This window comes from Sitophilus oryzae, unplaced genomic scaffold (assembly GCF_002938485.1).
Source record: "Sitophilus oryzae breed Bouriz unplaced genomic scaffold, Soryzae_2.0 scaffold_1499_pilon_pilon, whole genome shotgun sequence".
Lineage (NCBI taxonomy): Eukaryota > Metazoa > Arthropoda > Insecta > Coleoptera > Curculionidae > Sitophilus > Sitophilus oryzae.
The window spans coordinates 5,581,654-5,607,206 of record NW_022146168.1 but is presented as its reverse complement, the minus strand read 5'-3'; the positions used below and the strand labels follow the sequence as shown (position 1 = coordinate 5,607,206).

The window sequence follows — 25,553 nt, the reverse complement described above, 5'->3', positions numbered from 1 at the left end:
TGAATCTTTTTTTGAGCCTTCTATTAGTTGGTGTAAACAGTGTACAAATAAACAACTGTAAAAAGCTTCAAGAAGTAATTTGGTAAACTAGGTATATTAGAAGACAAGATTAGTTAATTTTGGTTTGTTTTCTCCACGAATTTAAATTGGTGAAAAAATATATTCGGTTGCAATTGACGCTATTAAAAGCACCTCATCCCAAATAATGCCAGTTGTAATTTAGATGAAAAAAAAAACAACAAACCAGAAGGCTATAAAAGTTTTGTTTTTCTTAAATTTCATTGGGGGAGGGTTTTCTTATATTTTATATATTTTGTTTTAGTAAGTCAATTGTGATTTTTTTAAGCAATATCTAGCTAAATTATATGAAGAACAGTATTGAAAGCAGTGCCGGACTTAGTCCTAGGCGGGCCTGGGGCGGCAGATTTTTAGGGGCGGCAAATTTTGAGCATACCAAAATATTTATCTTTTTTTTAACTTTTATTTGTTCATAAAATATTTCGAAAATAGCCTTAGTCGATTACATAAGCTTCAAATGGTGGATATTAATCTACAACTTGCTGCAAATTTATATAGCTCATTGGAAAAATATTTTTCTGAAATTATAAATCTAGATAATACTAATAAATCATTTGAGGAATATGAAAGAAGGGCCATAGAATTGTTCGGTGAGAAAGAATATGCGGCAGATAAAAAGAGAAAACTGAAACGGAAAGGACAATTTGATGAAACCAGTGATAATAAAACTCTATTTAACGCTAGGGACGATTTTAGGATAAATGTATTTAATGTTATTATTGATAAATTAATCCTTGAAATTTCCTACAAGAAAGTGCCTACTTTTCCTGTAGGAATTTTCAACCAAATTTGGTTTCTTTAGTTATTTATCTACTTTAAGTATTGACGACATTACCGATAAGTCCAGACATTTAATAACCTGTTATCCAAATTATTTAGATGAGTCAATGCCCAAGCTTCTTAAAATAATTTATGAAAAAACGCTCAAGACCTGTTTCCAAATACTTTCATAGCATTAAGAATCTTCACATGTACTTTTGTTACTCACTGTTCTGCTGAACGCTCGTTTTCTGCATTGAAACGTATTAAAACTTATTTACGGTCCACTATGGAAACAACGTGTAAATCATTTGGTAGTTTTACATATTGAGTCCGACCTTTTAAAACCTATCAATTACGCTGAAGTAATTGATAATTTTGCGAACAAAAAAGTACGTAGGAAACCTTTATAGGCATATAAGCAAACCTTATAGTTTTGTTGTTCGTTTGTTTGTCATTTTATATTAATATTTTAATATTTATTTTATGTTCTGCGCGTTGATCTGTTCTGTCGGTCTATTCTGTTGTTGGTCCTGTATTCAAATAAATGTTTTTTATATCCGAATATCTGTAATTTTTTTAATTAAAAAAAATATTAAGGGGCGGCAATTTTTTTTTAGCCTGGGGCGGCAACGAAGTCCGGCACTGATTGAAAGTCCTCATCTGCCGATTGTACAAAGAAAAACAAAATGTTTTTTCGACAAAAAATTACAACACTTTATAAAAATCTAATCTAAATTTAAGGTATTTTAAAACCACTTTGTCATCAATGTACATTTTTTCTCGATAATTTATTTTTTGGTTCATCTCAATAGCTTGATTTTTATATGTTATTAACGGATATATTAATTTTTGAAGAAGCCAGTAACGATTTACAGTTGGTATGAATATATGAATTTTGGTATTTTAAAAACTCATCATTAACAGACCTATTATATAGGAGTTATTGTTTTTGTAATGTCACTGTCATTGGAAAGGCATATTATTATTGTTTGCTGGCTGTTACTGTAGCAGGGATGCTTTTAAGTGCAGAAGTTGATATCTATCATGTTCAATTAAAAGCAACAATAGCTGATACAACTTCTGAAGTTAAAACTATCTCTGCTAGAGTCACCATCATCATTTTCAGCTTATTCAACCATTTTCAATTATAGTGTAGGCTCGCTACCATACTCTCTTTGTAGTTTGGCCCATTGTTGTCTAATGCTGGCTATGCGGGCCCAAGTTATCCCTGCTAATTTCCTAATTGCATGGTCCCATCTCAGGTTCGGTCTTCCTCTGGGTCTCTTAATTCCTAGTGAGTACCATGCTGTAATTTTTGTGGTCCATTTGTTGTTCGATGACATCTATTACCTGGGTCTTTTGTCGTATCCACTCTATTCTTAAACGGTTTCTCTTCGTTATTCCCAGCATATTTCGTACCATCGAGCGTTGTGCTACCTGCAGTTTCCTTATGATGTCCGTTTTAAGTGTCCAGGTTTCGCATGCATAGGTTTGAAAAAAGTATACGATATAGCATAGGTTTGACTGGTAGTATACGATACGTATATAGAATGTTTTCTTCTTTAAATAAAGTGGCATTTTAGATTTGCATATGATTGAGTTTATTCCATAAGTACTCCATGCTAACTTAATTCTTCTGTTGATTTCTGGTAGTAGAGATCCAGAGCTGTGTATTAGTTGTCCCAAATAATATATATTCTTCTATTATTTTCAGTGTTGTGTTATTTATTCGAATGTATTTTCTCTCTGCTAGAGTAACTACCAATAAACAATAATAATATGAGTTTCCAATGACAGTAACATTACAAAAAAACAATTTTCGAACTTTTATTCCAATTTACGTATATTTGTTTTCATTAAATTCAATTAAATCATTAGAGTTTTCTGAATTATAGACGATGACCTCTATTATTGCACCACTCTTTACTTAATTTTATTCGTGTCTATTCAGTCACAATTTTATACATGTCTAAAGTCTGTCCAACAAGAAAGGAAAGATTTTGACATACGACATCCATCAAATGACTTGTGTATGAAAATTCAACTTGTCTGTGAATTAAAATGACAGACAATCATTGTCACTGTACTCTAGTTGGACAGGCTTTACTATAAAAACATATTGTCGAATGTAATGCCACAATATATTTCGGGATTACCGAATAATACTTTTACCTAACACGAAATGCGTTACCCGGCAACACTACGACTCTGAAGGAGGAGTAGTGTTGCCCGTATCGCATTGAGTGTCAGGCAGAAGTGTTAGGTAATCCCGAAACATCGAGTTGTATTCAAAAGATTATACAACGAAATAAAGTACATATATCCTTTTTATCTTAAACATTTTTTTTTGCATTTTGTAATAAGAATTGACGGGATATTTTGTGGAACTGACAGAAATGACTTCTGAATTAATATTTCAAAAAATGACAATTACAATATGGCCACCAAGCGATAATCACTTAAATGATTATCACTTATTAGTCACATCTTTCTATATAGAAGAAATATACATATAATGAATAAAAAACATATACAACTATATTATCGTTATTATTAAAAGAAACCAGTCAATTACAGTCATGAAAAACATGTTCGACGTCCTCCAAAGAAATCTCTGATACAAAAGCGGCAAAAGGACCGAATAGGACGGATTTATCTTCATCCCTCGCCCTTTTTTCCCACCGCCTCGCGCTCTTGTTTTTAACCTTGTTAAAAGAAACATAAAGGATGTTGTAAGACGGATCGCTCGAACCCCGGAGCCCCCACTGCCTCCGCGGCCCCCCGGAATAATATTTTACGAGCGCGTAGGGCCGTAAAAAGGGCACTAAATTCTAGCCAGAAGCGCCTCTCTAATTGGATTTATTTTCGAGGAATTGGCAATATATTAACGGCGGGCAAAGATTCGTGACGAGTGCCTTTTCCTGATTTTCTAAGGCAGAGATCGAGTAGAAGAAGAGGGATTTTGATTGGTAAAGTAAATAAGTAAATAATATACCTGATGAAATATTTCCAGAAATTAGGTTTTAATTAGTTATTATCGAATAATTGTTTTCAATTTTATAAAAAACACTAGCGTGTACCCGCGACTTCGTTCGCGTCGAATTAATCATTTGTAATGGCGATGATAAAGCAAAGCAAGAATTTCCATTAACAGACAAACTGGATAAAATTTTCTCACGTTTTTATGTCAGCATGCGAAAAAACAATATGGCGATATTATTATGTAACTTGGTAATATTTGAAGGGTAGTTTCATCTCGTTGGAATTTGACTTTCGAAAAATGCGTTTGCCTAAAATAAGCTTCTTACATCAAGCAGTTTAAGCAGAATCGTGGTTAATCAATTACCCAACTTTTTGGAACACCCTGTATGTTTTTTTTTTAAATTTCAAAATATGTAAAAAAATAAAATAAATTATGCGTGTCCAAGCGTTTTCCCGAAAGACTGACCGTTTTTTAAATAACAAATATTGTAATATTGGAGGGGCGTTTTCACCCTCTTGGAATTTGAGATTCGAGAGACCCCTCCTTATCGAATCTCTACACCCTACAGTCAATCCGTTTGCCCAAAATCAGCTTTAAAGGCAAGCAGTTTAAGCAGAATCGTGATTACTCAAAGGTCATAATTTATGAAACACCCTGTATAAATTTTGAAAAAATCTTAAAATATATAAATATATATATATATATATATATATATATATATATATATATATATATATATATATATATATATATATATATATATATATATATATATATATATATATATATATAATCGTGATTAGATCGTGATTACTCAAAGGTCATAATTTATGAAACACCCTGTATAAATTTTGAAAAAATCTTAAAATATATAAAATATATATATATATATATATATATATATATATATATATATATATATATATATATATATATATATATATATATATATATATATATATATATATATATATATATCGACGGCGTCACGACAAAAGGGCGTAAGCGCCAAAATAACGAAAATGAGATTATGGTTCCAAAATGTAATACTAATAAATGCGCACCTATCTATGAAACGGCTTAACCAGCAAAAATTCATAACGTGAGAAAAAAGACAGTTTTAGTTTCTAACCGCCAATACACCTTCAAACCAGACTCGACGCGAAAATCAGTAACCGCCATTCACACGTGTTGGAAGGTCGCTTAAGCCTGGGATAAAAAAATACCATTTTCCATTCAAAGGTACGTAGAAAAACTTATTAATAAGATAGGTCTTATTCATATTTGGTAGCCTAGATTGTTTTTTGTGCTTCAATCTAATTCAAATAGTAAACACCAACATTTATTTGTTATTGTCGGTTACGCCTTTTCGTGTTAATTTATTTGGTTTGCCTAAGCGCCATCCGCCTATGTGATCGTAATGGCATATTTTTTTGCTTTTAACAAAACTACCGTTCAACAGATTTCAAAAAATTGTCAAATATCTAAATTGTATACAATATTAATTTTCAAAAAAACCTTTGCTACAAGTCAAAGGACTTTTTCTTGATTGTAATAATTGTTGAAATTTGGTTTTTGATGTCGCTTAAGCCTTTTTATATTTTTCCTCCACAGTGTGATAATGACTTCCCGCGGGAAGAAAATCAGAGATTTGGCATTAAAATGTGGAAATCAAGAGGTTGAGGTTGAGAGCAATATCATAGATAATGATCTTCTGGCAGAAGCATTGCAGCATGATGCGCTGTTGGAGTCAGAATTATTCATGTTAGAAGCACCACCTTTTGCCACCAACGAGGAATACGGATCAAGTTCACCCGTGTTTTGCTCAGAATATTAGTTAAATTTAATTTTCCAGTTATTATTTCAAGCCTAATGAGTTTGAAAATATTGAAAGTATCAGTTTGAGTATTTTGTACTGTGTTTTCTTAAAAAATTTAAAAAATCCAAGCGACATTTTTAATTTTATTTGTAAAACTCAAAAGGCGTAAGTGCACCTAAACGACAAAAAATGACTAGAATAATAAGACACAAAAGTCTTAAACGCCTTTCAAAAAGACGTAAACGCCAATCGAGCCTAGAAAGAAAGGCGTAAGCGCCAAATATTAAAATAACTAATTAACAGTTTAATATTTTATAAGCAAAAAATTCTTGAAAAATGTGCCATATAATCTATAATACTGTAGCAAAAAATAATTCACAAAAAATAAAAAATATAGATTTTAGACGTTTTTTTCGTCTCCTGAAAAAAATGACCAATGGCGCTTACGCCCTTTTGTCGTGACGCCGTCGATATATATATAAAACAACAAAATAAAATATACGTGTTTAAGAGTTTTTCCGAAAAACTGTCCGGTTTTTAAATAAAAAATATTCTAATATTTGAGGGGTGGTTTCACCCCTTTAGAATTCGAGTTTCGAAAAATCCCTTCTTATCGAACCTCTACACGCTAAAGTCAATCTGTTTTGCAAAAGTCAGCTTTTTACGTCAAGCGCTTTAAGCAGGATCGTGATTAATCAATGACCAGATTTTTCGAAACACCCTGTATACATTTTCAAAAAAATCTTAAAATATGTAAAAAAACAAAATAAAATATACGTGTTTAAGCGTTTTTTCGGACACTTGACCGTTTTTTAAATAAAAAATATTGCAATATTTGAGGGGTGGTTTCACCCCCTTGGAACTGGAATTTCGAAAAATCCCTTCTTATCGAAACTCTACAGCCTAGAATTAACCTGTATCCCAAAATTGAGCTTCTGACGTTGAGTGGTTTGAGCAGGATCGTAATTAATCAGTGAATCAGTCACTTAAGGATTTTATATTATTAGTATGGATTTTTGAACAGCGGGAAGGTATGACTTACTTCTTCTGTGGTACGGCCATGAGAATGAGTAATCTATAATAATATTATTTACAATTATGTTTGTTTACAATAATATTATAATATTGTTTACAATTTTGGCTGATTTACTCATGAGCAGGTTTGAAGGTTTCCTTATACTATGTTTGAAGTATATTAGCTAAAATCAGCTTGAATATTTACTATTTAGTAATTACCAAGATTACTAAGATTACCAGGAGAAGACCAAGTCAGTACAGAGATGTTACAGCTAGGAGAAGAGACTGTACGAGAAGCAATAAGTGTACTGCTGAATAAACGCTTACATGCCGGTTAAATTCCAATTAAATGGTGTAAATCTGAGGTAATACTACTCTTCAAAAAAGGTGACAACACAAACATCGAAAATTATAGACCTATATCTCTTCTATCACATTTATATAAACTATTTACAGAAGTTATAACTAATCAAATGGGTTATAACTTCAAAATTAGATTAGGTTATAACTATTAACTATTATAGCTAATTAACAGGTTATAACTTCAAAATTAGATTTTTACCAACCAGTCGAACAAGCAGGATTTAGAAAGGGATATAGCACGATAGTTCATCTCTATACAGTCCGTACCCTTATAGAAAAATGTACAAAGTACAATGTACCTATACATTTAGCATTCGTTGACTTTCAAAAGGCTTTCGACACCGTTGAAATATGGTCAATTCGAGTAGCTCTACAAAATGCAAGAATAGACTTAAGATATACTCAAATCATTAAAAATATTTAGCAGGAAGCAACAATGCATCTTAGATTAGATGCAACAGCTACGACCAACAGAATAGTATTGGAGAAAGGTGTGAAACAGGGAGACCATGTCACCTAAACGTTTACTCTAACACTAGAAGGGGTATTCAAAAAGTTGGAATGGGACACCAAGGGCATTAGCGTAGATGGTATCAAACTAAACCACCTCAGATTTGCAGATGATATAGTTCGAATAGGTAACAACATCACAGAAATAGATGAAATGTTAAATGAATTACATCTATCAGCTGCAGATAGGCCTAAACATAAACTTTAATAAAACAAAAATACTGCGTTCTCAAGTGCCATATAACATATATATACAAAATAATAAGATCGAATGTAAGAGGATGTATATATTTAGGCCACAATATTAGACTTGGAAAAGAAAACCAACACGCAGAAATTACAAGGCGTATACGATTAGCATTGATAGCCTTCGGTAAACTGGGACATATCCTGAAAAACAATACGATCCCTACCAATTTGAAGGGAAAAGTATATAACACCTGTATTTTGTCTATGCAAACATACGGACTGGAAACGACCAGTCTAACAAAATCATTTGCAAATAAACTCTTAACAACTCAAAGAGCTATCTATGGAACGATGTATGCTAGGGGTCTGTCTGCGAGACAAAATTCGTAATGAAAACATCAGGAGGCAAACAAGAGTTACCGATATAATTCAGGAAGTGGCTAAAATGAAATGGCAATGGGCTGGCCATGTTGCTAGGCTGGATAAAGACAGATGGGCGCATAGAATAACAGTGTGGAGGCTTAGACAAATTAAAAGAAGTGTGGGACGTCCACAGAAACGTTGGGTTTACAGCACAAAACAGGGAGACATGGAAAGGGATAGGAGAGACCTATATCCCGGAGCGGATGAATCCGGGTTGAGGAAGAGAATTACCAAGTCAATAGAATAGTCATAAAAAAACTGTTGTTGCTTTGAGAGACGGACAGTATTATTTAGTATCAATTCGATTACTTATTTTCAATATTTCTATTCAATTTTTAATACTGAATTTAATACTGTATTAATACTGATTTACATGACAATTTTAATTTCAGGAAGCCGTCCTGGTACTGTCCATCATTATGGCAAGCGCTGCGGGAATCACCTTCCATTATGGTGGATATTCAGGAATGGGTGTAGGTCACATAGTCCAACCAGTAAGTTCAAATCATACTCTTCTTGAAGAAAATAAAAAAAAACGCATCAACTTCATCTTTTTCAGGTAATAGCCTCGGTACCGTTCGTACAAACTCACTCAGAACCATTCGATCACCATCCAATTTACGGATATTCGTACACCGTTCATGATACACACAGCGGTGATACCAAAACACAGGTTGAGACCAGAAATGGTGATTCTGTAAGAGGTCACTACAGGTAAGATACTAATATCCGTAGACATATACAGTTCACACCAAATAAATTTTTAGTCACGTGATTAAGCTTGACCAGCACAGCGTTGTCAACTCTTACATATTTTCTTTTAATCAAAATATTTTAGGAAACAAAAATAAATTCATTATAAATATATAAACAGTTATTATTTACGCCAAAAAAAAATCACCTCCTTAAGGGACATAAAGGGCCATTACTACCACGTTTCCCGTTCAAAATATTCTATTAATGTTGCGATGAGTTTTTTACGGCTATTAAGCTATAATCTTGTACACTTTGCACTAAAAGAGATTCTAAAAAGAACAATATTCGACTGCAAGGTCTGCTAGTAAACATTTTTAAGCTTAAAATATCACAACACTATTTATTTAAACCAAAATCTCGCAATACAAAACTAAAGTGTCAAAACGAATGACAATGTCAGAAAATAGATAAATAAATGCGGCAACTTGAATTTTTTACCGAGCTACCACCTGAATCCCCAGCATGAAATTTAAATTCCAGTTAGTCAGCCCGGCGCCGAAATATGTTCAAGGTGGTTGGCAACAATAAATTATTTAAAAATCGCGCCCTCGATTACGAAACTAAAAGTTTAAATGATATCACATAAAAAAGATAACTTTGATTTGTTTAGACCCAATGATATACCAGAAAAATGTAAATAAACCGTTTGTTTATTTAATCATAGACTTAATATAATTCTTTTTTGAAGATTTTATAACCACATCGACGTATTTTTAACGATCTTTATAAAAATTTTCAAAGAGTATTAAAAAAAGATAGATAGAGCAAGTGCCTTTACGTAAAAATTAACTGTTCTTCAGAAACGTCTAACCAAAGCGCTGTATATTTACTCGATACATTATCCAGACGAAAAAAAAACAAGTTTAAACTGGCGGAAAGTTCTCTGGCTATCGAAACATTCACGGTTAAATGAAGATTTCCATGGCGCGCACTGATGGAAAGTTTACGCGCAAGACTGCTTCCCGATACCCTCCGGCTCTTGATGCACTTTGTTCTACTTGATCTAACATCAATAAATAACTTAAATTTGTCGAGTTTCGTACGGCCAACTTGTAAACTCACTACTATACCAGGCGCCTTACAAGAACAAAGGGCTTAAAATTAATATACTGAGACAAGGCAATCTGTTCAGTGGCCTATATTTTTCGTACGAACTTAAACAATGTCATTGTAGACTGTATGTTATATGGGAGAGGGGTTGTTAATCACCGCGACCTTACAGATCTATTGGGTGTTACCCTTTCTTGAGTTATAACAGGTTATAACTCATCATACAGTCTCAGGGCTTTGACAAAAGCCAGTATCTGCGACGGCTCCACAGAGGCCAGCTCTCCATCTTCGGCATCAGCCATACCAAAATATATGGCACGAACTGTTGTCGTCTCGGCGCACTCAGTGATAAGGTGTTCTGGTGTTTCCCCATTTTCCCCACAGAATCTGCATTCGCTGTTGTTTCTCAGTTTCAATCTACTGAGATGTTCGTTGAGGAGAGAGTGTCCTGTGAGAAACCCTGTGACAATCCGAAGATTGTTCTTACTTCTCGGTGGTAAGAGACCTTTGGAGGATTCCCGTTCCAGCTAACGGATGGAAATCACACATCCAGGTTTTTCAGTTCCGCTTTAAGGTTGATCCTCACTATACCTTCCGTATGCAGCTCCCTTCCGTTTACGTAAAATATTATATCATGTAAATGAATAGAACAATGCACACAAAATTTCTGTTTCCCCTCCGTTCCATATTCTTTCCTTCCATACATATTTTTGGCGGACGGACTGAAGCGTATCGGAAACAGCGTTATCAAATTCTTACATTTATACCAGCTCTGTTAACATTTTGCTGATATTTATTTATTATTTCACCTCTTAATTAAAACTATCACCTTTTTCAAAAGATACAAATTTTTAAAATAAAACTTTCGTAATGATATAAATTGTACAATAAAAAGTATGGAACTGATAGCGAACGGAAGGTTACGTATAGCGTCAATACAATAAAAAATACGGAACGGATATGGAATGGAAACGGATGGTATAGTGAGAATCAACCTTTAAGCTGGTTTCCGCTTGGAAAGCAGAACCGTTCTAGTCCAGTTAGTGGAATGTTCGCTCCTTTCCAGCCAGATTGTTTGATTGTTCATTTCTTTCTATCCATTGGTAAGCTGGCACCCAAACAAGGAGGACATTTTATGTCTGATTTGTTGAGCTTCTCTAGGCATTCTTTGATCACCATCGAATTGATCGCTTTAATGCTGCTTGACTATCAGATAAGAAGGCCATTTCTTGTTTCCGATAGTTCCTATCTAAAATAAGTTGTGCGCATCTTTCGATAGCGTAGATTTCTGCCTAAGGATGCTGGGATGGGTTTGGAGTATTTAGTTTTCCGCCAAAATACTCCTATCCCTGTCTATGCTTTGGTTTTGGAAGCATCAGTATATCACGTAATAGTATGGCCTTTTACCTGCTGCAAACAGACAGTATATTATGTTTTCAGACAATAGAGTATGCGTAGATCATATAGAAAATATATGATCTAAGATACACCTGATAATATTATGTACTGTTCTGTTTATTGAAGTGAAACTTCGTTGCGCGCGATGGGAGTAAAAATTGAAGGCCGTGACACACGAGACGCGAGAAGAAAAGTGGTAACGATCTTGAAGCGTCGTAACTGGGACCCTATGAACTTAGAGGGTTGAAACTCGGAATGTAGATGTTTTCATGAAATGTTGACACGTTTCGTGCATTACGAAACTCCATCATCAATGAATCAAATCAAAAAATCGTCGGATTTAAATGAAATTTGGTATGTCGATAGATTGGACCAAGGCCAACTTGACCCTGTACGACACGTGTCACTGTGACAGTTAGTTTTGACGTAAGAAACGTCAAAAGTTAGGTTATGTGAGCGACGGTGCAAACGGTCCCACCCTGCAAAGTTGGATACAGTGGCGGCTCGTCAGGGTAGGCAAGGTACCCTAAGGCCTACCCTAAGATTTTGGCAGAATTTAAGCGGTTTATTACATTACATTATTTATTATTAATGTTGCCAATACATAAAAATACTGTTAATACACGGAAGTGTGTTTTAATAATCAATATTATTTTAATATTTGTGGTCTTGTATATTAAAATATTCACTACCGCTGGCGTATGCTGACTGTGCCGCTACGTTAGTGTGCGAACACAGTGCAAGCAGGTTTGCCGCTTACTGGTAGTCAGCGCCAATCTGGGCACCTATTCTTGACTTCGTTCGCAACTTTGCGTATACGCATCACGTGTATTGTTATAAACAGGGTATCCCAGAAATAAGTGCAACTATTTTAAAGGGTGGTAAATCTCGATAAAAGAAACATATTTTCTCTTTATCATTTTTCAAATAAGTCCAAAATAAGGGAGTTATTTTGCTTTGAAAATTTCCAAAAAAAAAATATTTTTTGCTAAAATTTTGAGAACCTTCTTCTTCATGTGCCTTCTCCTCATCGGAGGTTGGCGACCATCAATTGGAATTCCTCCTTGTCTTGAGCCAAACGGATAATTGCACTGGCCTCTCCTATATTAAACCACTGGCGCAAATTCCGCAACCAGGAAAACCGTTTACGCCCGATGCCTCGTCGTCCTTCAATCTTTCCCTCAACGATCAACTGTAGGAAACTATATTTGTTATTTCGAAAAATATGACGAAAATATGCTGCTTTCCGTCGTTTTATTGTAGTCAATAGTTCTTGGTCCTTATACATCCTTTCCAATACTTCGAGATTTGTTTGAGAACCACTGGATCTTTTCTGGATTTTCTTTCTTGTAAATTTAATATACTACCTATGTTGACATATTATCAAGAAATTATTTTTTTTAAATAAAAACTAAAAAAAATTGCAAAAAAATTCCAAAAATATTTTCAAAAAATTCCGAATTTTAAAAAAAAATATTTAGAAAAAAACCTCATAGGCGTGTTTCTGGGGTTGAACTATACTACCAGTTAAGTTAAAATACTTGCACTTATTTCTGGGATACCCTGTATATGGTTACATAGTAGCGCCGCGCCGCGCCGCCTCGCGCTTATAACCTTGAAAAATTAAAGAGTGTTATCAAATCGGCTAGTTCACAGTGAAAGCAGGCAGGCACCGTCAACCAGCGTTCATCGGCGTTCTCGCTTTTACCGGAACGAAAATTTATTTATTTCTGCTTTTGCACGCGCCGACGGCGCACAGGGGGTATTAAGAACTAAAAATTGGCCAAAATTATGTTTTATGATTTTTTTGCTTTTTTGCTAGTAATATTAATTATTAATTAGAGGAGAGGTTGCTAATATGGAACCCCATTTTGTTTTTCCTACACAATATTTTTTCCTCTACTCTGAAACCCTTTCCACCGATCAAATAGGGCCATTCTGTGCAAAACCAAGCAATTGGATGAGGATGCTAGAACAAGAAAGTAATTTGTATATTATAGACGATATTTGAGCGAGGATGGGTGTTAATAGGGTAAAGACTATTTCCTTTAAGAATCTATTTAAATCAATGTTTTTTTTGGCAGTGGCAAATATTGGCAAGATTTTTGTGCATATTCCAATGCTGGAGACTTTAAGCATTGAACGGATACTAATTTCCATGCGGAATATTGCCGAATAGTCTTACACCTTATAAAAATGCCACTGATTTTTTAAATATAAAACATTATAAAAAAATAGAATAGAAGGAAACGTTTCAAAATAAAAATATGGCATAAAACAGAACAGAGCCAACAAACAAAGCTGGCTCTGTATCCATCATGACAGTTATTATGAACAATTTGCAAAAAAAGCACTACAAACAATTCCACTATTTTTATAATCTTAGAAATATTCAGAATACACTCAAGATAATTCATACTTTTAACTGAAATATATTATTTATTTGATAGTCAACTTACGACTTAAAAAAGCTAATAACTAATAAACGTGCTTACATTTAGTATTTATAGATTTGTATTCAGTTAAGATAAAAAATGAAAATAAAAAATATCACTTTTGGCCAGGTTTATAGACCAAATACATCTATGTGCGGCCCCGGCGAGGCGGGCGCGGCGTTTGCATATGGTTTGGTTAGGTTAGGTTAGTTAATCAGGTAAATTTCCTCTTAATTATCTACTTCCGAATCCTTCTCGCATCTCCGAAATAGCCATATACAATACACGTGATGCATATACGCAAAGTTACGCATCTGTGTATTGTTATATGGCTTTTTAGGAGATGCGAGATGCGAGCGATATTTGAAGATGCGAGTGGTCAGGAATAGGTCCCCAGAGACGGCGCTGGTTGCCGGAAAGCAGAAACCTGCCTCCACTATGTTCGTACCCTTAGAAAACAAAATAATTTTGACCTTTGGAGTGCCTTTGTTCGGCGATTTCTGCATCGCCTACTATCAGAGTCGATGCACGACGTACAGCAGACTTCTGTCTCTGTCTAACTCATCGTGCAGTAGCGACGCGACGTAAGTCGGAGTTGTATCGTATTAAGGCGGGGCTTAGGCGAAATCTCCGGTCGCCTTCGCATGAAGTCGTGGAGGCTCGGTAGGCTTAGAAGTTAAGGGGATATTCCCGATATTTCATAAGGGGATATATCACATTTCGTTAAGGGGATATTTCATATGATTCATTATACGTAGCATTTAAAACTTTTATATGAAAATTCCAAAAAACGTTTAAAGCAAATTGGAAACATTTTTGGGGCTTGTCCGATACTATTCAAAATGATATAACCAATTATATTTCAGAACACGCCACTGAAATAAAAGAATCCGAAATAAAACAGCGCGTTATTTTATTCGGTGCAAGAAGACGATACAACAGATATTACAGATATAAAAGTGTGCTATTTCAATTCGACATGTTAATAAAAGCGGCTAAGTCAAATATATTTGCGAATTTTATTTTATGAAATATTAGATAACATTGTTATACATTTAGAAATAAGGTTTGCAGATAGGTACTCGTATGTCTCAATTATTTTTATTTTGCTCTTGCGGATCCGAAATTTATAGAATCCTATAAAAAATTTCCAACGCATTTAACATCTGATTTAACAAACTTGTTATATTGATACATTTCCAACGCATTAAATAGTGATTTAACAAACAAAAAATGTTATTGACCAACGTAAATTAATGAATAAATTGCATGCAGGTATTAATAATAGATATGATAATTTTGATTATAAAAAATTATAAAAATAATCCTGGAAATATTATTATTTCCAAAGGCTTTCATATTGTTTCTTTTGTTTGTTACTACTCCATTTACAAGTACTTGGGTTGAGAGACATTTTTCATGTTGAAATGCATTCAAATTTATAGTAGAGATTCCATGAAAAATAAACGTTTATCGTCACTTGGCCTTACTTTCAATCTAAAATGATCTTTTCACAGCTCTTCAACAATCCGATGATTTTACTGATATAATAATAAATAACTTTTCTTTATTAAAAGACTCATCAATTTAATATATAAAACATAATTATTCTTTCTCTCAATACTAGGAATTTTTAAGTTTACGTAAATAAATATAAATAAAATAAAATTCTATATGATGTACTCCATAGTAATAGATAAAAAAACATATACTTGTATATATTATGTCAATCATTACCTATATCATTAAGTTGAATGCTGTTATTTTTGCTTCAGTTTTGTACTAAATAGTCGAGCTATGTTTTAACCCAGAGATAACATATATTTACAAACTGGGTTAGGGTATTATGTAAATTAGGGGGGGGGGGCGGTAAATAGACGCAACTAAAATTTTGTCGCCTACCCAGTCACAAGGGTCACGAGCCGCCACTGGTTGGATACAACCAATACAACGTTTCGTTTACATCTTTTTCACAGTGGAACTAACGATTTGATATTGAAGAAAAATATGTGTCGATTTCGGCTTAATTGAGGACGGGCTACAAGACGACGCCCTCGAAGTTTCGAGCCGATGCCTCTAAATGGTCGAAATCATCAGGATTTCTTTTAATTATGGGGCGATTGGAACCAAACTCGACACACGGATAGAGATATCCGAATGGAGTCCTCAAACAGACAGACGGGCAGACGGGCAGACGGACAGACAGACAGATGGAAGTAAGAAGTTTCACTTCAAATATGCACACATAGTGCACACACAATTTATTTTTCTCTAGACGATATATCTTTTATCATGTCAATTAACTATTATTTTATTTATTCCATAACTGTTTATTATGTTTAAACAAACAGATACTAAAAATTTACTTTTGAAAATATCTCTAACAAAGAAAAAACGTATATAAAGAAAAATCGTAGAGAGGAAGCAATAATACGGGATAGGAGGTAGTTATTAATTAGAAGTGAAATCCAGCTTTTCATTTAATGAACCTTGAGAGCATTAGATCGCGCGCTTTGCCCAAGTATCTCGGTCTTGTGCGGTGTATTTAGCAAATTTAATAATCGATATCCGGCACAGAGAACTTGCCGAAGTAATGGGAATTTTAGCATTCGACTCGAAGATTACACGCGAAATTAGAAACTATTAGTACTGAGAGAATTAAGAAAATGTTATGTTATCATTTAATACATTTATTTTTAATTAATTACTAGAGGTTTGAACACGCTCTTATTAGCTCGACCTGTATTTTAAAAAGTTGTTTTTAGGGTTCCGTACCCAAAGGGTAAAAACGGAAACCCTATTACTAAGACTTCGCTGTCCGTTCGTCCGTCCGTCCGTCTGTCACAAAGGTCTATCTTAAGGTGCGTATTCATTATCCGAACGAACGAACGAACGAAAGAACGAACGAACGAACGAACGAACGAACGAATGAAAGTGCGGTATATTTAGACGGGGACCGAACGCATGCGGCCGTTCTTTCGTTCGTTCGCTCGACCATCCGTTTCGAGTCGGTACATCAAAGGCTTTCGCGTCCGGTCTTCTCGTGCGGTCCCCGTCCATACCACTAGCGAACATTCGTTCGTTCGTTCGTTCGGATAATGAATACGCACCTTTATGAACCGTTATAGCTAGACAGTTGAAATTTTTACAGATAATGTATCTATGTTGCCGCTATAAGAACAAATACTAAAAACAGAATTAAATAAATATTTATAAATAAAAAAGTACTTTCAATATGCATTATCTTTTAAGTAAGAATTTTACATAGAATCTTTGGAAGTCCTCGGTGGCCGCGTGGGTTAAAGCGTTACGTTGGAGCCGTAGTAAGAGTAAGGCAGGTTCGAATCCTAGTCAAGGCAACTTTTTTTAATCGTTTTTTTTTAATTTTTACATATTTTTACAAATTTTTATTTTTACTTTTTACATATTTGTTATTGATTAATTCAATTTTTAGCATTGTGTTTCTTCATTTTTTTTTAAATTACTTATACGCGCATTCAAAATTTCAGCTAAATCGGAAAAAAAGTTTATAATAATATAGTGTCTAATGTTGTATAGATAATGAATGGTACTTAGGCACTTGACCAATTTTTTTATTTTACACTAGCTAACGTCGTAACAACGAAGTGAAGTTTTTTGTCAACCTTATGACACAGATGACTAATTGACAGAATGATTGGGATCAATTGATTCGACTGTTGTTGTCATATTTAACTAAATTTATGAGCACTAGATAATTATTTGACGGATAAACGGATTATAGTCTGTCAAATGGTAGGATCCCTGACAGTGCCAGTTATGTCTGTCATTTTAATTCTCGTTAGTATATTTTTTATTATACCGGGTGCGTCTCAAAAGTGGCTCACCCCTATAACTTTTTTATTTTCTCAGATAAAAAAACCAGATTTGGTATGTTAGCATATGACATAAATTGGGATTGATTGATGTATTCAATTGTTTTTGGTCACTTCCTGTTTCACCGGAAATGACTACAACTTTTGATTTTTAAATAGCACCCTCGGTATTTTTTTACTTTTTGCCCATTTACTTCTTTAAATGTCAAATTGACATTGATGGTTGAAATAATTATAAATCATCAGAGGATTTAATTTAATTCTTCATTAACCATTCTAAGAATTAATGCTACATTTGACCGTTATTATTGTTATTCCATTTTTTACCCAAACAAAAATAATATACACAAATTGACTATAAATATAAATAAAATAAATAAAAAAAAATGAAACGCAGTGGCCCATTCAGTCTGAATACAAATAAGAATTTATAATGCAAAATTATTTTGTTTAAAATTTATCAGCCTATTATACCGAAATATTTGATTTATTTGAGTCCAAAAATTATGAATTATTCATAAAACTAAGCGGAGAGAATCAATGGTTGTTAATTGCGAATGTGCCGACGGGATTTATTTTAATCCAAGTTCTGGCGATGTTCGACAATTCCGCATACGCAGAGAACAACATGTTTGTGATTAGCTAGTTATTAAACTAATTAGTTACTGATTTCTAGATGGATGTTTAGAGAATATCATCCCTGACATAACCAAATGAAATATGAAAAAAAAACATTTGAACACCCTGTATGATTTAAAATTACGATATTTGTATCAAAGTAAGTACAGGCATCTATAGTAAATACCTAGTAAATTTTTGATTTGAGAACATTTCTGGTATTTTTCATTTTTTTTAAAGGCTGATTTCTATTTTACTTATTTATAAATATCTGCGAAATTATAAAAACAAATTTAATAATATTTTAGGACTATGTAAAGTTATTAGAAGGAAGCCAAAAATGCATAATATACTAGGTGTTCTATTTAAAAAAATCATCCCCATCCACTCACACTTTAGAAGTAAAATTATTTTTCCAAAAATACATCCTAATACATACTTTGGGTTTACACCAAAGACATTATAAAGATAAACCGAACATCTCATTCATAAATACTCGTTGGTAGTGTATCAAACATTCCAATGTGTCAAACAAGGACAGAAGAGACAGAGAAGTCTAAAATTTCCGACCCCGGCAGCTAGGCGCATTTGGATTGTTCTAATGGCCAGTGGCGTATCGTTTTTTGGAACGAATTTAATTAGTAAAGTAAAAGTAAAGTAATTAGTAAAATTTTTACTCCATATTAATATACTATATTAACACTTTTTCGTCAGAGGAGTTTTGTTATAAGGTCTAATATAATAATATAATTAATATCCCACATATACTTATGTTGAAACGTTAGTAGTTTTCGAAAATCGCTCCAACGTCGATTTTCAATTTAAACATTCAGTTACTTTTTAATATTTACAGGGTGACTCAGGCTTCCGAAACAAACTATATTAGGTTTGTGGTTGGTGACTTTTCTTTCAATTTTTTTTCAGAATATGGAGGCAATGGTAAAGCACATTTTAGACATTAAAAAAAAAACTAAAGTTGTAGATTTGCCATTAAATTACCATTCCAGAAATACCTAGGGTTGCCACTTGTCCTTTTTTGAAAAAGTCAGTCTTTTTTTGGAATAACTTGTCCTTTTGACTTTTTTTGACTTAAAAAGTCATTTTTATTTACGTATTTTCCCTGAGAAAATTACCTACAGCAAACAGAAATATTCTTTTCGTCCAAATTTAATTAGGAAGGTTATAAAACTTATAAATAAATTTTTCTTGTTTAGAATAGGTAACATTATTTAGAACTTCCCGTTTAATCTCAAATGATAGTTTAGGTTTTAGTTTTACCTTTTTTATCTTAAAAATTACTTTTCAAAATTAGTAATTAGTAACGATTTAGTTAGTTCGCAATCGATAGCTTCCTGTGAAGTACTGTGTAATAGTTGTTTAATTTTGTATTATTAATAACTTCCTATACCTAAAATCAATATTTAATGAGAAAATTGTGTGTTTTTTTTTTAATATAAGACAAGATTTGACTTACGGTCTTCTTCTTGTATTATGATGGCTCTGATACGAGGCAATTGCCTTTTAGTCTCTCAATAGAAGGCATTTATCATTAAAAGTATAAAATATGTGTGCTACAGTATGATATTTCTGTCGCATATTAATGAATACCTATTACGTTTATTTACAAATCCATTACTTTTAAAGGTAGCTTCATCAGATAATCAAATTTTAGTTAAATGTTCCAATCTTCATGAACTTTATTAAGCGTATATATTGCGGTTTGAATCATCCTGTATGTTGACAAAAATATTTTGAAAATGTGCGTTACAATGGTGGGGGTCATTGTCTTATGTAAAAAATTGGAATAAAAATCACAAACCAAAAACGTAATAGGTAAAAAGCTTTTTTGGAGACCTGGGTCACTCTGTATATAGGTATGTATTAAACTAGTAACCTAAGAATTATTTACAGTTCGTCCCATTTTAAAAAAAAGTTAAACACACCCTACAAATAACTCTAGGAAGATGTATTTGTACGGTGGTAAAAAATTGTCTAAACAAGGCCGAAGGGGCAGATATAATAAAGCAATAAAATGTAAAAAAGGTCGGGTAAACACGTTTGTTTATTTGTTGATCAAAATTCCTTTAGAATATAGTACCTATAATGACCAAAATATGACGCAATTTTAAGAAAAAAATGTTACTTTCTGGCTTATAATAAAGTTTCAAGTGCAACGTTTATATTCAAATTTGTTATGATCTACAACAGTTAGGTAGTAATTGAGACGAATTATTATAATTCAATTACCGGCTACTACGTTCTTGTTTTAATAGATCAAAATTCAACAAATATAATTAGAAATTATTTTAATTGTGAGAGGCTCCCTTGTGGGACGCCTATGTACAATTACGGCGGAAATATAAAACGTCAAAACAATACCTACCTGTAAAAGACAAATTCGGGTAATTTGAGCTTATTTTTCCACACACTTGACACTATCGTACCATATTGAAAATTCGCAGATTCCAAAGTACGTTAAGCAAAAACAAAAACTACTGAAAAACACCTAAGTAGCATTTTCACGACTTGCGACCACATGTTTACTAAACACAACGTTGGATTAGTTACAAAAAATAGTTAGCTCCGTACCTTGGGTATTAAAATAAATGTAAACGTTGTTGTGAGGTTGTGCCGACGTTGAACTAGTACTACAACAAAGCTTCTGCGACGTCGAATAAACGTTGTCTTGTAACCTTTTTTGCTTAAGTGATCTTTAGGTGATTCGGACAACGTAGTTACAATGTTGGGCAATAAAGAGTTTTCCGACCTCACTTTCAGGACCTATTCCAACGTTATGCAAACGTCGGCTGTTTTACTAATTCCAACGTTGTTTAGATTTCCTTATTCTTACGTTGGTAGGACGTCGAGCCACTACCTTTTTGCAACTGTATTGAACCATAACCTTAAATCTTAAATTTTCACTTCATTGTTCTGTTCAGTCAGACAGTTCAGTGCTGTTTTTCTTTTTATAAAAAAAACTTACCAAAAATTTAATTAAAATGGGACATAAAAAAGGTACATATAAAACTAAATTTAAATATACATCGACATATTACCGATACTTTATACACTCCCTCGTTTATTTAGAATATAGAGGGCGGCACAAGCTAGACTCTAGGATGACTAAATTAAGCAATCTTGCGACTAGTATACTACCTGTTAAGCCTGAACTGCGACTTTATTAGTCCAGTATGCGACTACTCGAACTACTTTATCTTAATCTCCAAAACAACAAAGTGAAAGCCGCCATGTTGTTGAATAAGAAAATGTTTCGTTCCTAAAATAGCAATTCTTGCTTTTTGAATACACTAACTTGAAATATTTGACCCTAAACAACAAGCGGAAACAATTTTTTCGACTGCGAATAAATTATTCTCATTTTAATAAAAAAAAAATCAAGAAATTTTTTAAAACTTCTTTAATTTTAAGGCCTTTTAGTATTTTTCAAAGTAGAAACAATACATTTATCAATAAAGTTGTTTGCGTTTAACTTTTTTGCCTTGGGTAACGAGTTACAGGGTCGGTTAAAGTGTTTCAATAATTATGATCTTCAAACATCCTCCACACTTACAGTACATCTGCTGGATCTGTGTCTATGAAAGGAATGCGGGCAAAAAACATTTAAATAAACAGCAACACATTTTATACGTCGATTTTACGAGTGCGTCACCGCAAATCGCTCCGCCCACTCACTTTATTGGCTACTTGCAAATTTGTCGAATTTTTATTGATGGGACGCGTCGTCTAATTTTTGCGAAAAACATCGAGAAAATATCGTTTCCCCTCTCACAGATACCCCGGAGCTACAGAACGGACAAACGTACTGTAAATATTTTTGTTTTTGTTTTCCTTTACTGCCACCTGGCATATGTCTCTAACTAAATCATAAAAATAATATTTTTACTATAATTATCCCAATTTAGGATAAAACGCTACTTAGACGCCATATTATTATAGTTTTGTATTTCTGTGAATTAGGATTTTAAACAACGTTGCAGTTTGTACTAAATTAGGCTGCTAGCCAACGTCGGCATCCAACGTCGTTTCGACCCAAAAATTATTCTCCAAACTAGTGCAGACTAGGGTTGGCACGAGGTTGTGCCGACGTTGCGCCCCACCGTTTGGTCGCGTGACACAACGTTGTCCCGACGTCCAAATGCTGCTTGGGCACTGAAAAGTTCACTTCGGACTTTATTCCGACTTCAAACACACCGTAAGCTAAACGTAGTACGCTATAACAGGCCATAGGCCGTCGCGAGGGGTGATGGGACGGACGGCTCATTTCATTCTGGAAGACTAGCAGCGACGTTGCCAATAGTTCTAGACGTTTCAGCTCATTAAACACTAAACATGTCCTTTAATAGTAACGCATATATCCTCTGGTTAATAACATATTATTACGCATGATTTATTGATATCCGGTGAAGGTTTTAACGTCACCTTTTCTGCAAATCAAACTAAGTAGATAGGCGCAAATTTGATATGTGGCAATGTCGCGTTCTCTATCTCAGTTGGTTTTTACAGTACGTAGTCAACCTCCAAATGTCTGATCGGGTTAAAATGCATGTGATATCTGTTCTTCCTAAATCTATGGTTTACACTTAAACAAAGTTTTCAGGATTTTTTTATTACTACAGATGCCTGATGCACTGTTGTTGGACTCTGATAAATAAGAAATTATATTGAGTGGACAATCACTAGAGTTGTCCATAAATATGAAAACAGCATTGAAAAAAAATTAAAGAGAACAAAAAGGCTATTTTTATTATTAAAAATAATTAGAAGATTTACAGCCTACAAACAATAAAGTACCAAAATATTGTAAACAAAATTTGCATTGTATTTACAGAAAGGAAAGGAAAAAAATAATACAGATTTTTATCTTTTGTTTGGCTGTGTAATCTCAATAAACGGTATAAGCTTAATCTTTTTTAAGTTGTTAAGACCTTTTTGTACACAGAACTCTCAGCAAACAGCAAAAACCCTACTGAAAAGAAAGACAAATACTGAAAGGGCAGATGGTGTTTTGAAAATTTTTGTTAAACAAAGAAAAACATTTTTTTTATAATAAAATTTCCATCTAATGTAATGAAAAATTAAATATTTTATGTAATTAAAAGACAACAAGAACAAATGTAAAAAAGTGTAAGAGATTACAATCTCTTGTTTGGGTATAATATCCCGGCATCTGTAGCTCCTAGAATAAAAAAAACTTGAGAATTTTGTTTAAGTGCAAACCTAAAACATGTAGTAGGATATATTACAGGAAAATATTTTAGCTTCTTTAGAGTGGCTAAAAAATGTGTAAGTGGTTTGAGATGATTTTTTAAATGAAACAACCTGTATATTATTGCATTTTTGGTTTCCTTTCAGATCACATTACATAATCCTAAGATATGAGTAAATATATTTCGATAGTTTCAGAGATATTAATAAATAAATAAAAAACATATACTTTTCAGCCTTTGTTAAAAAAATTATAAAAAATACAAGAACCTGTCTTGAAATCAAAACTATATTAGATATTTATTTTAGATGATGTGTACCAGGTGGCCAACTAAGAATGGACGCCGGCTGTATCTCAGTAACTACTGATCGTATAACTTTGGGAAAAAAATTCTAATAAGTAAATCGACCAAGAGAAATCGCTGGAAATTATTTTCAAGTTCGAAAAATGACCGCTAGGGGGCGTTTCTCTAATAGCCAATCAGAAAACAGGATTTTTCTCAAAAATATGCAGGTGAACAGGTATTTTAAATATTACTGTTGTAATCATCGAGAAATTTGTAATTTTTTTGATATAGAGTATTTTGCTCTATCTTATAAAATGAAGTGGTGGGGGAAGGTTAAACTTGCTTTTATTAAAATAAGGATAACTCTGATTTAAATTACGCGATTTAAACAAACTAGGGCTCGTTTAAAAAAGCTTTTCTTTCTTAATGATCTCCAGTATAAATTTTGTTTCCACAATTTTTTTCGTGGTAGCTAGAGGGCGCTGTTTGACATCATAACAGATATTGCACTTTTGCGTAAAAAAATTAAATAGGAGGCTATATTTCTTTTTGAATGAAATCATTTTTTACAAGAAGAGACCTCAGTGCGTATCTCAGAACTCGAATGGCCAGATGCTACGTCTTCTCTGTGTTACTCTATGGATGTGAGAGCTGGACACTGGATTCACAGACCGAGAAGAGAATAGAAGCCTTCGAAATGTATATATACAGACGGATGCTGCGAATCTCATGGGTACAAAGGATCAGCAACAATGAAGTACTCCAGCGCATGCAGAAACAAAAAGAGATACTGAACACCATCAAGGAAAGAAAAATGCAATACCTGGGTCATGTGATGAGAGGTGGTAGATACGAAATACTGCGCCTCATAATAGAGGGCAAAGTGCAAGGGAAAAGTTCAGTAGGAAGACGCCAGAACTCATGGCTAAAAGATTTGAGGAGATGGTTTGAACGCTCGTCTGCGGAAATCTTCCGGGCTGCAGTTTCCAGAGCCACAATTGCCATTTGGATCGCCAACCTTCGGCAGGAGAAGGCGTGATAAGAAGAAGAAGATTTCTTTTTGCACAGTTAAAGAGAGCACAAAATTTCCAAAATATCAGCGCAAACCGCAACTTTCTATCTTCTCTCTAACCGGAGATATTAAGAGAACAAATCATGTTAGGCTGCCGCTTAGGATTATATGGTCTAAAAATTATCGTAGTAGGCTAGGAAACAAAAAAAGGTAAATTGGTTACGTCAAAATATTAAAACGTTCAAGTTCAGTTTTTATGCATCCGAATTTCGGGCGTTTTCTTAAAAAAAAATTAGTTATCCTTATTTTAATAAAAGCAAGTTTAACCTTCCCCCGCCACTTTATTTTATGAGATAGAGCAAAATACTCTATATCAAAAAAATTACAAATTTCTCGATGATTACAACAGTAATATTTAAAATACCTGTTCACCTGCATATATTTGAGAAAAATCCTGTTGTCTGATTGGCTATTAGAAAAACGCCCCCTAGCGGGCATTTTTCGAACTTGAAAATAAATTCCAGCGATTTCTCTTTTCTGAGATACAGCCGGCGGCGGCGTCCATTCTTAGTTGGCCACCCGGTACTTAACTGGATTGTCTATTGTTTTTTGAAAATAGATCGTCTAATGTTTTTTGTGTTTTATACTGGTCGATTAAAAGACATATAACATATAATATAAAAAACATAAATATAATCATATCTATATTATATATAAACATATAATATAATCATATCTCAATTTTTTCATATGGAACAAGGGTGAAAAAAACA

General features: G+C 33.5%; 1 protein-coding gene across 1 annotated transcript in view; it reads left to right on the top strand.

The window, feature by feature from the left end:
- Positions 1–25,553, top strand: part of LOC115877914 (larval cuticle protein A2B-like) — a 51,788-nt gene that overhangs the window by 12,613 nt on the left and 13,622 nt on the right. Inside the window, exons 2-3 of the mRNA XM_030894263.1 lie at positions 8,537–8,638; positions 8,704–8,858. Coding sequence (XP_030750123.1) covers positions 8,537–8,638; positions 8,704–8,858 — 257 coding nt within the window. The remainder of the gene's footprint in view (positions 1–8,536; positions 8,639–8,703; positions 8,859–25,553) is intronic.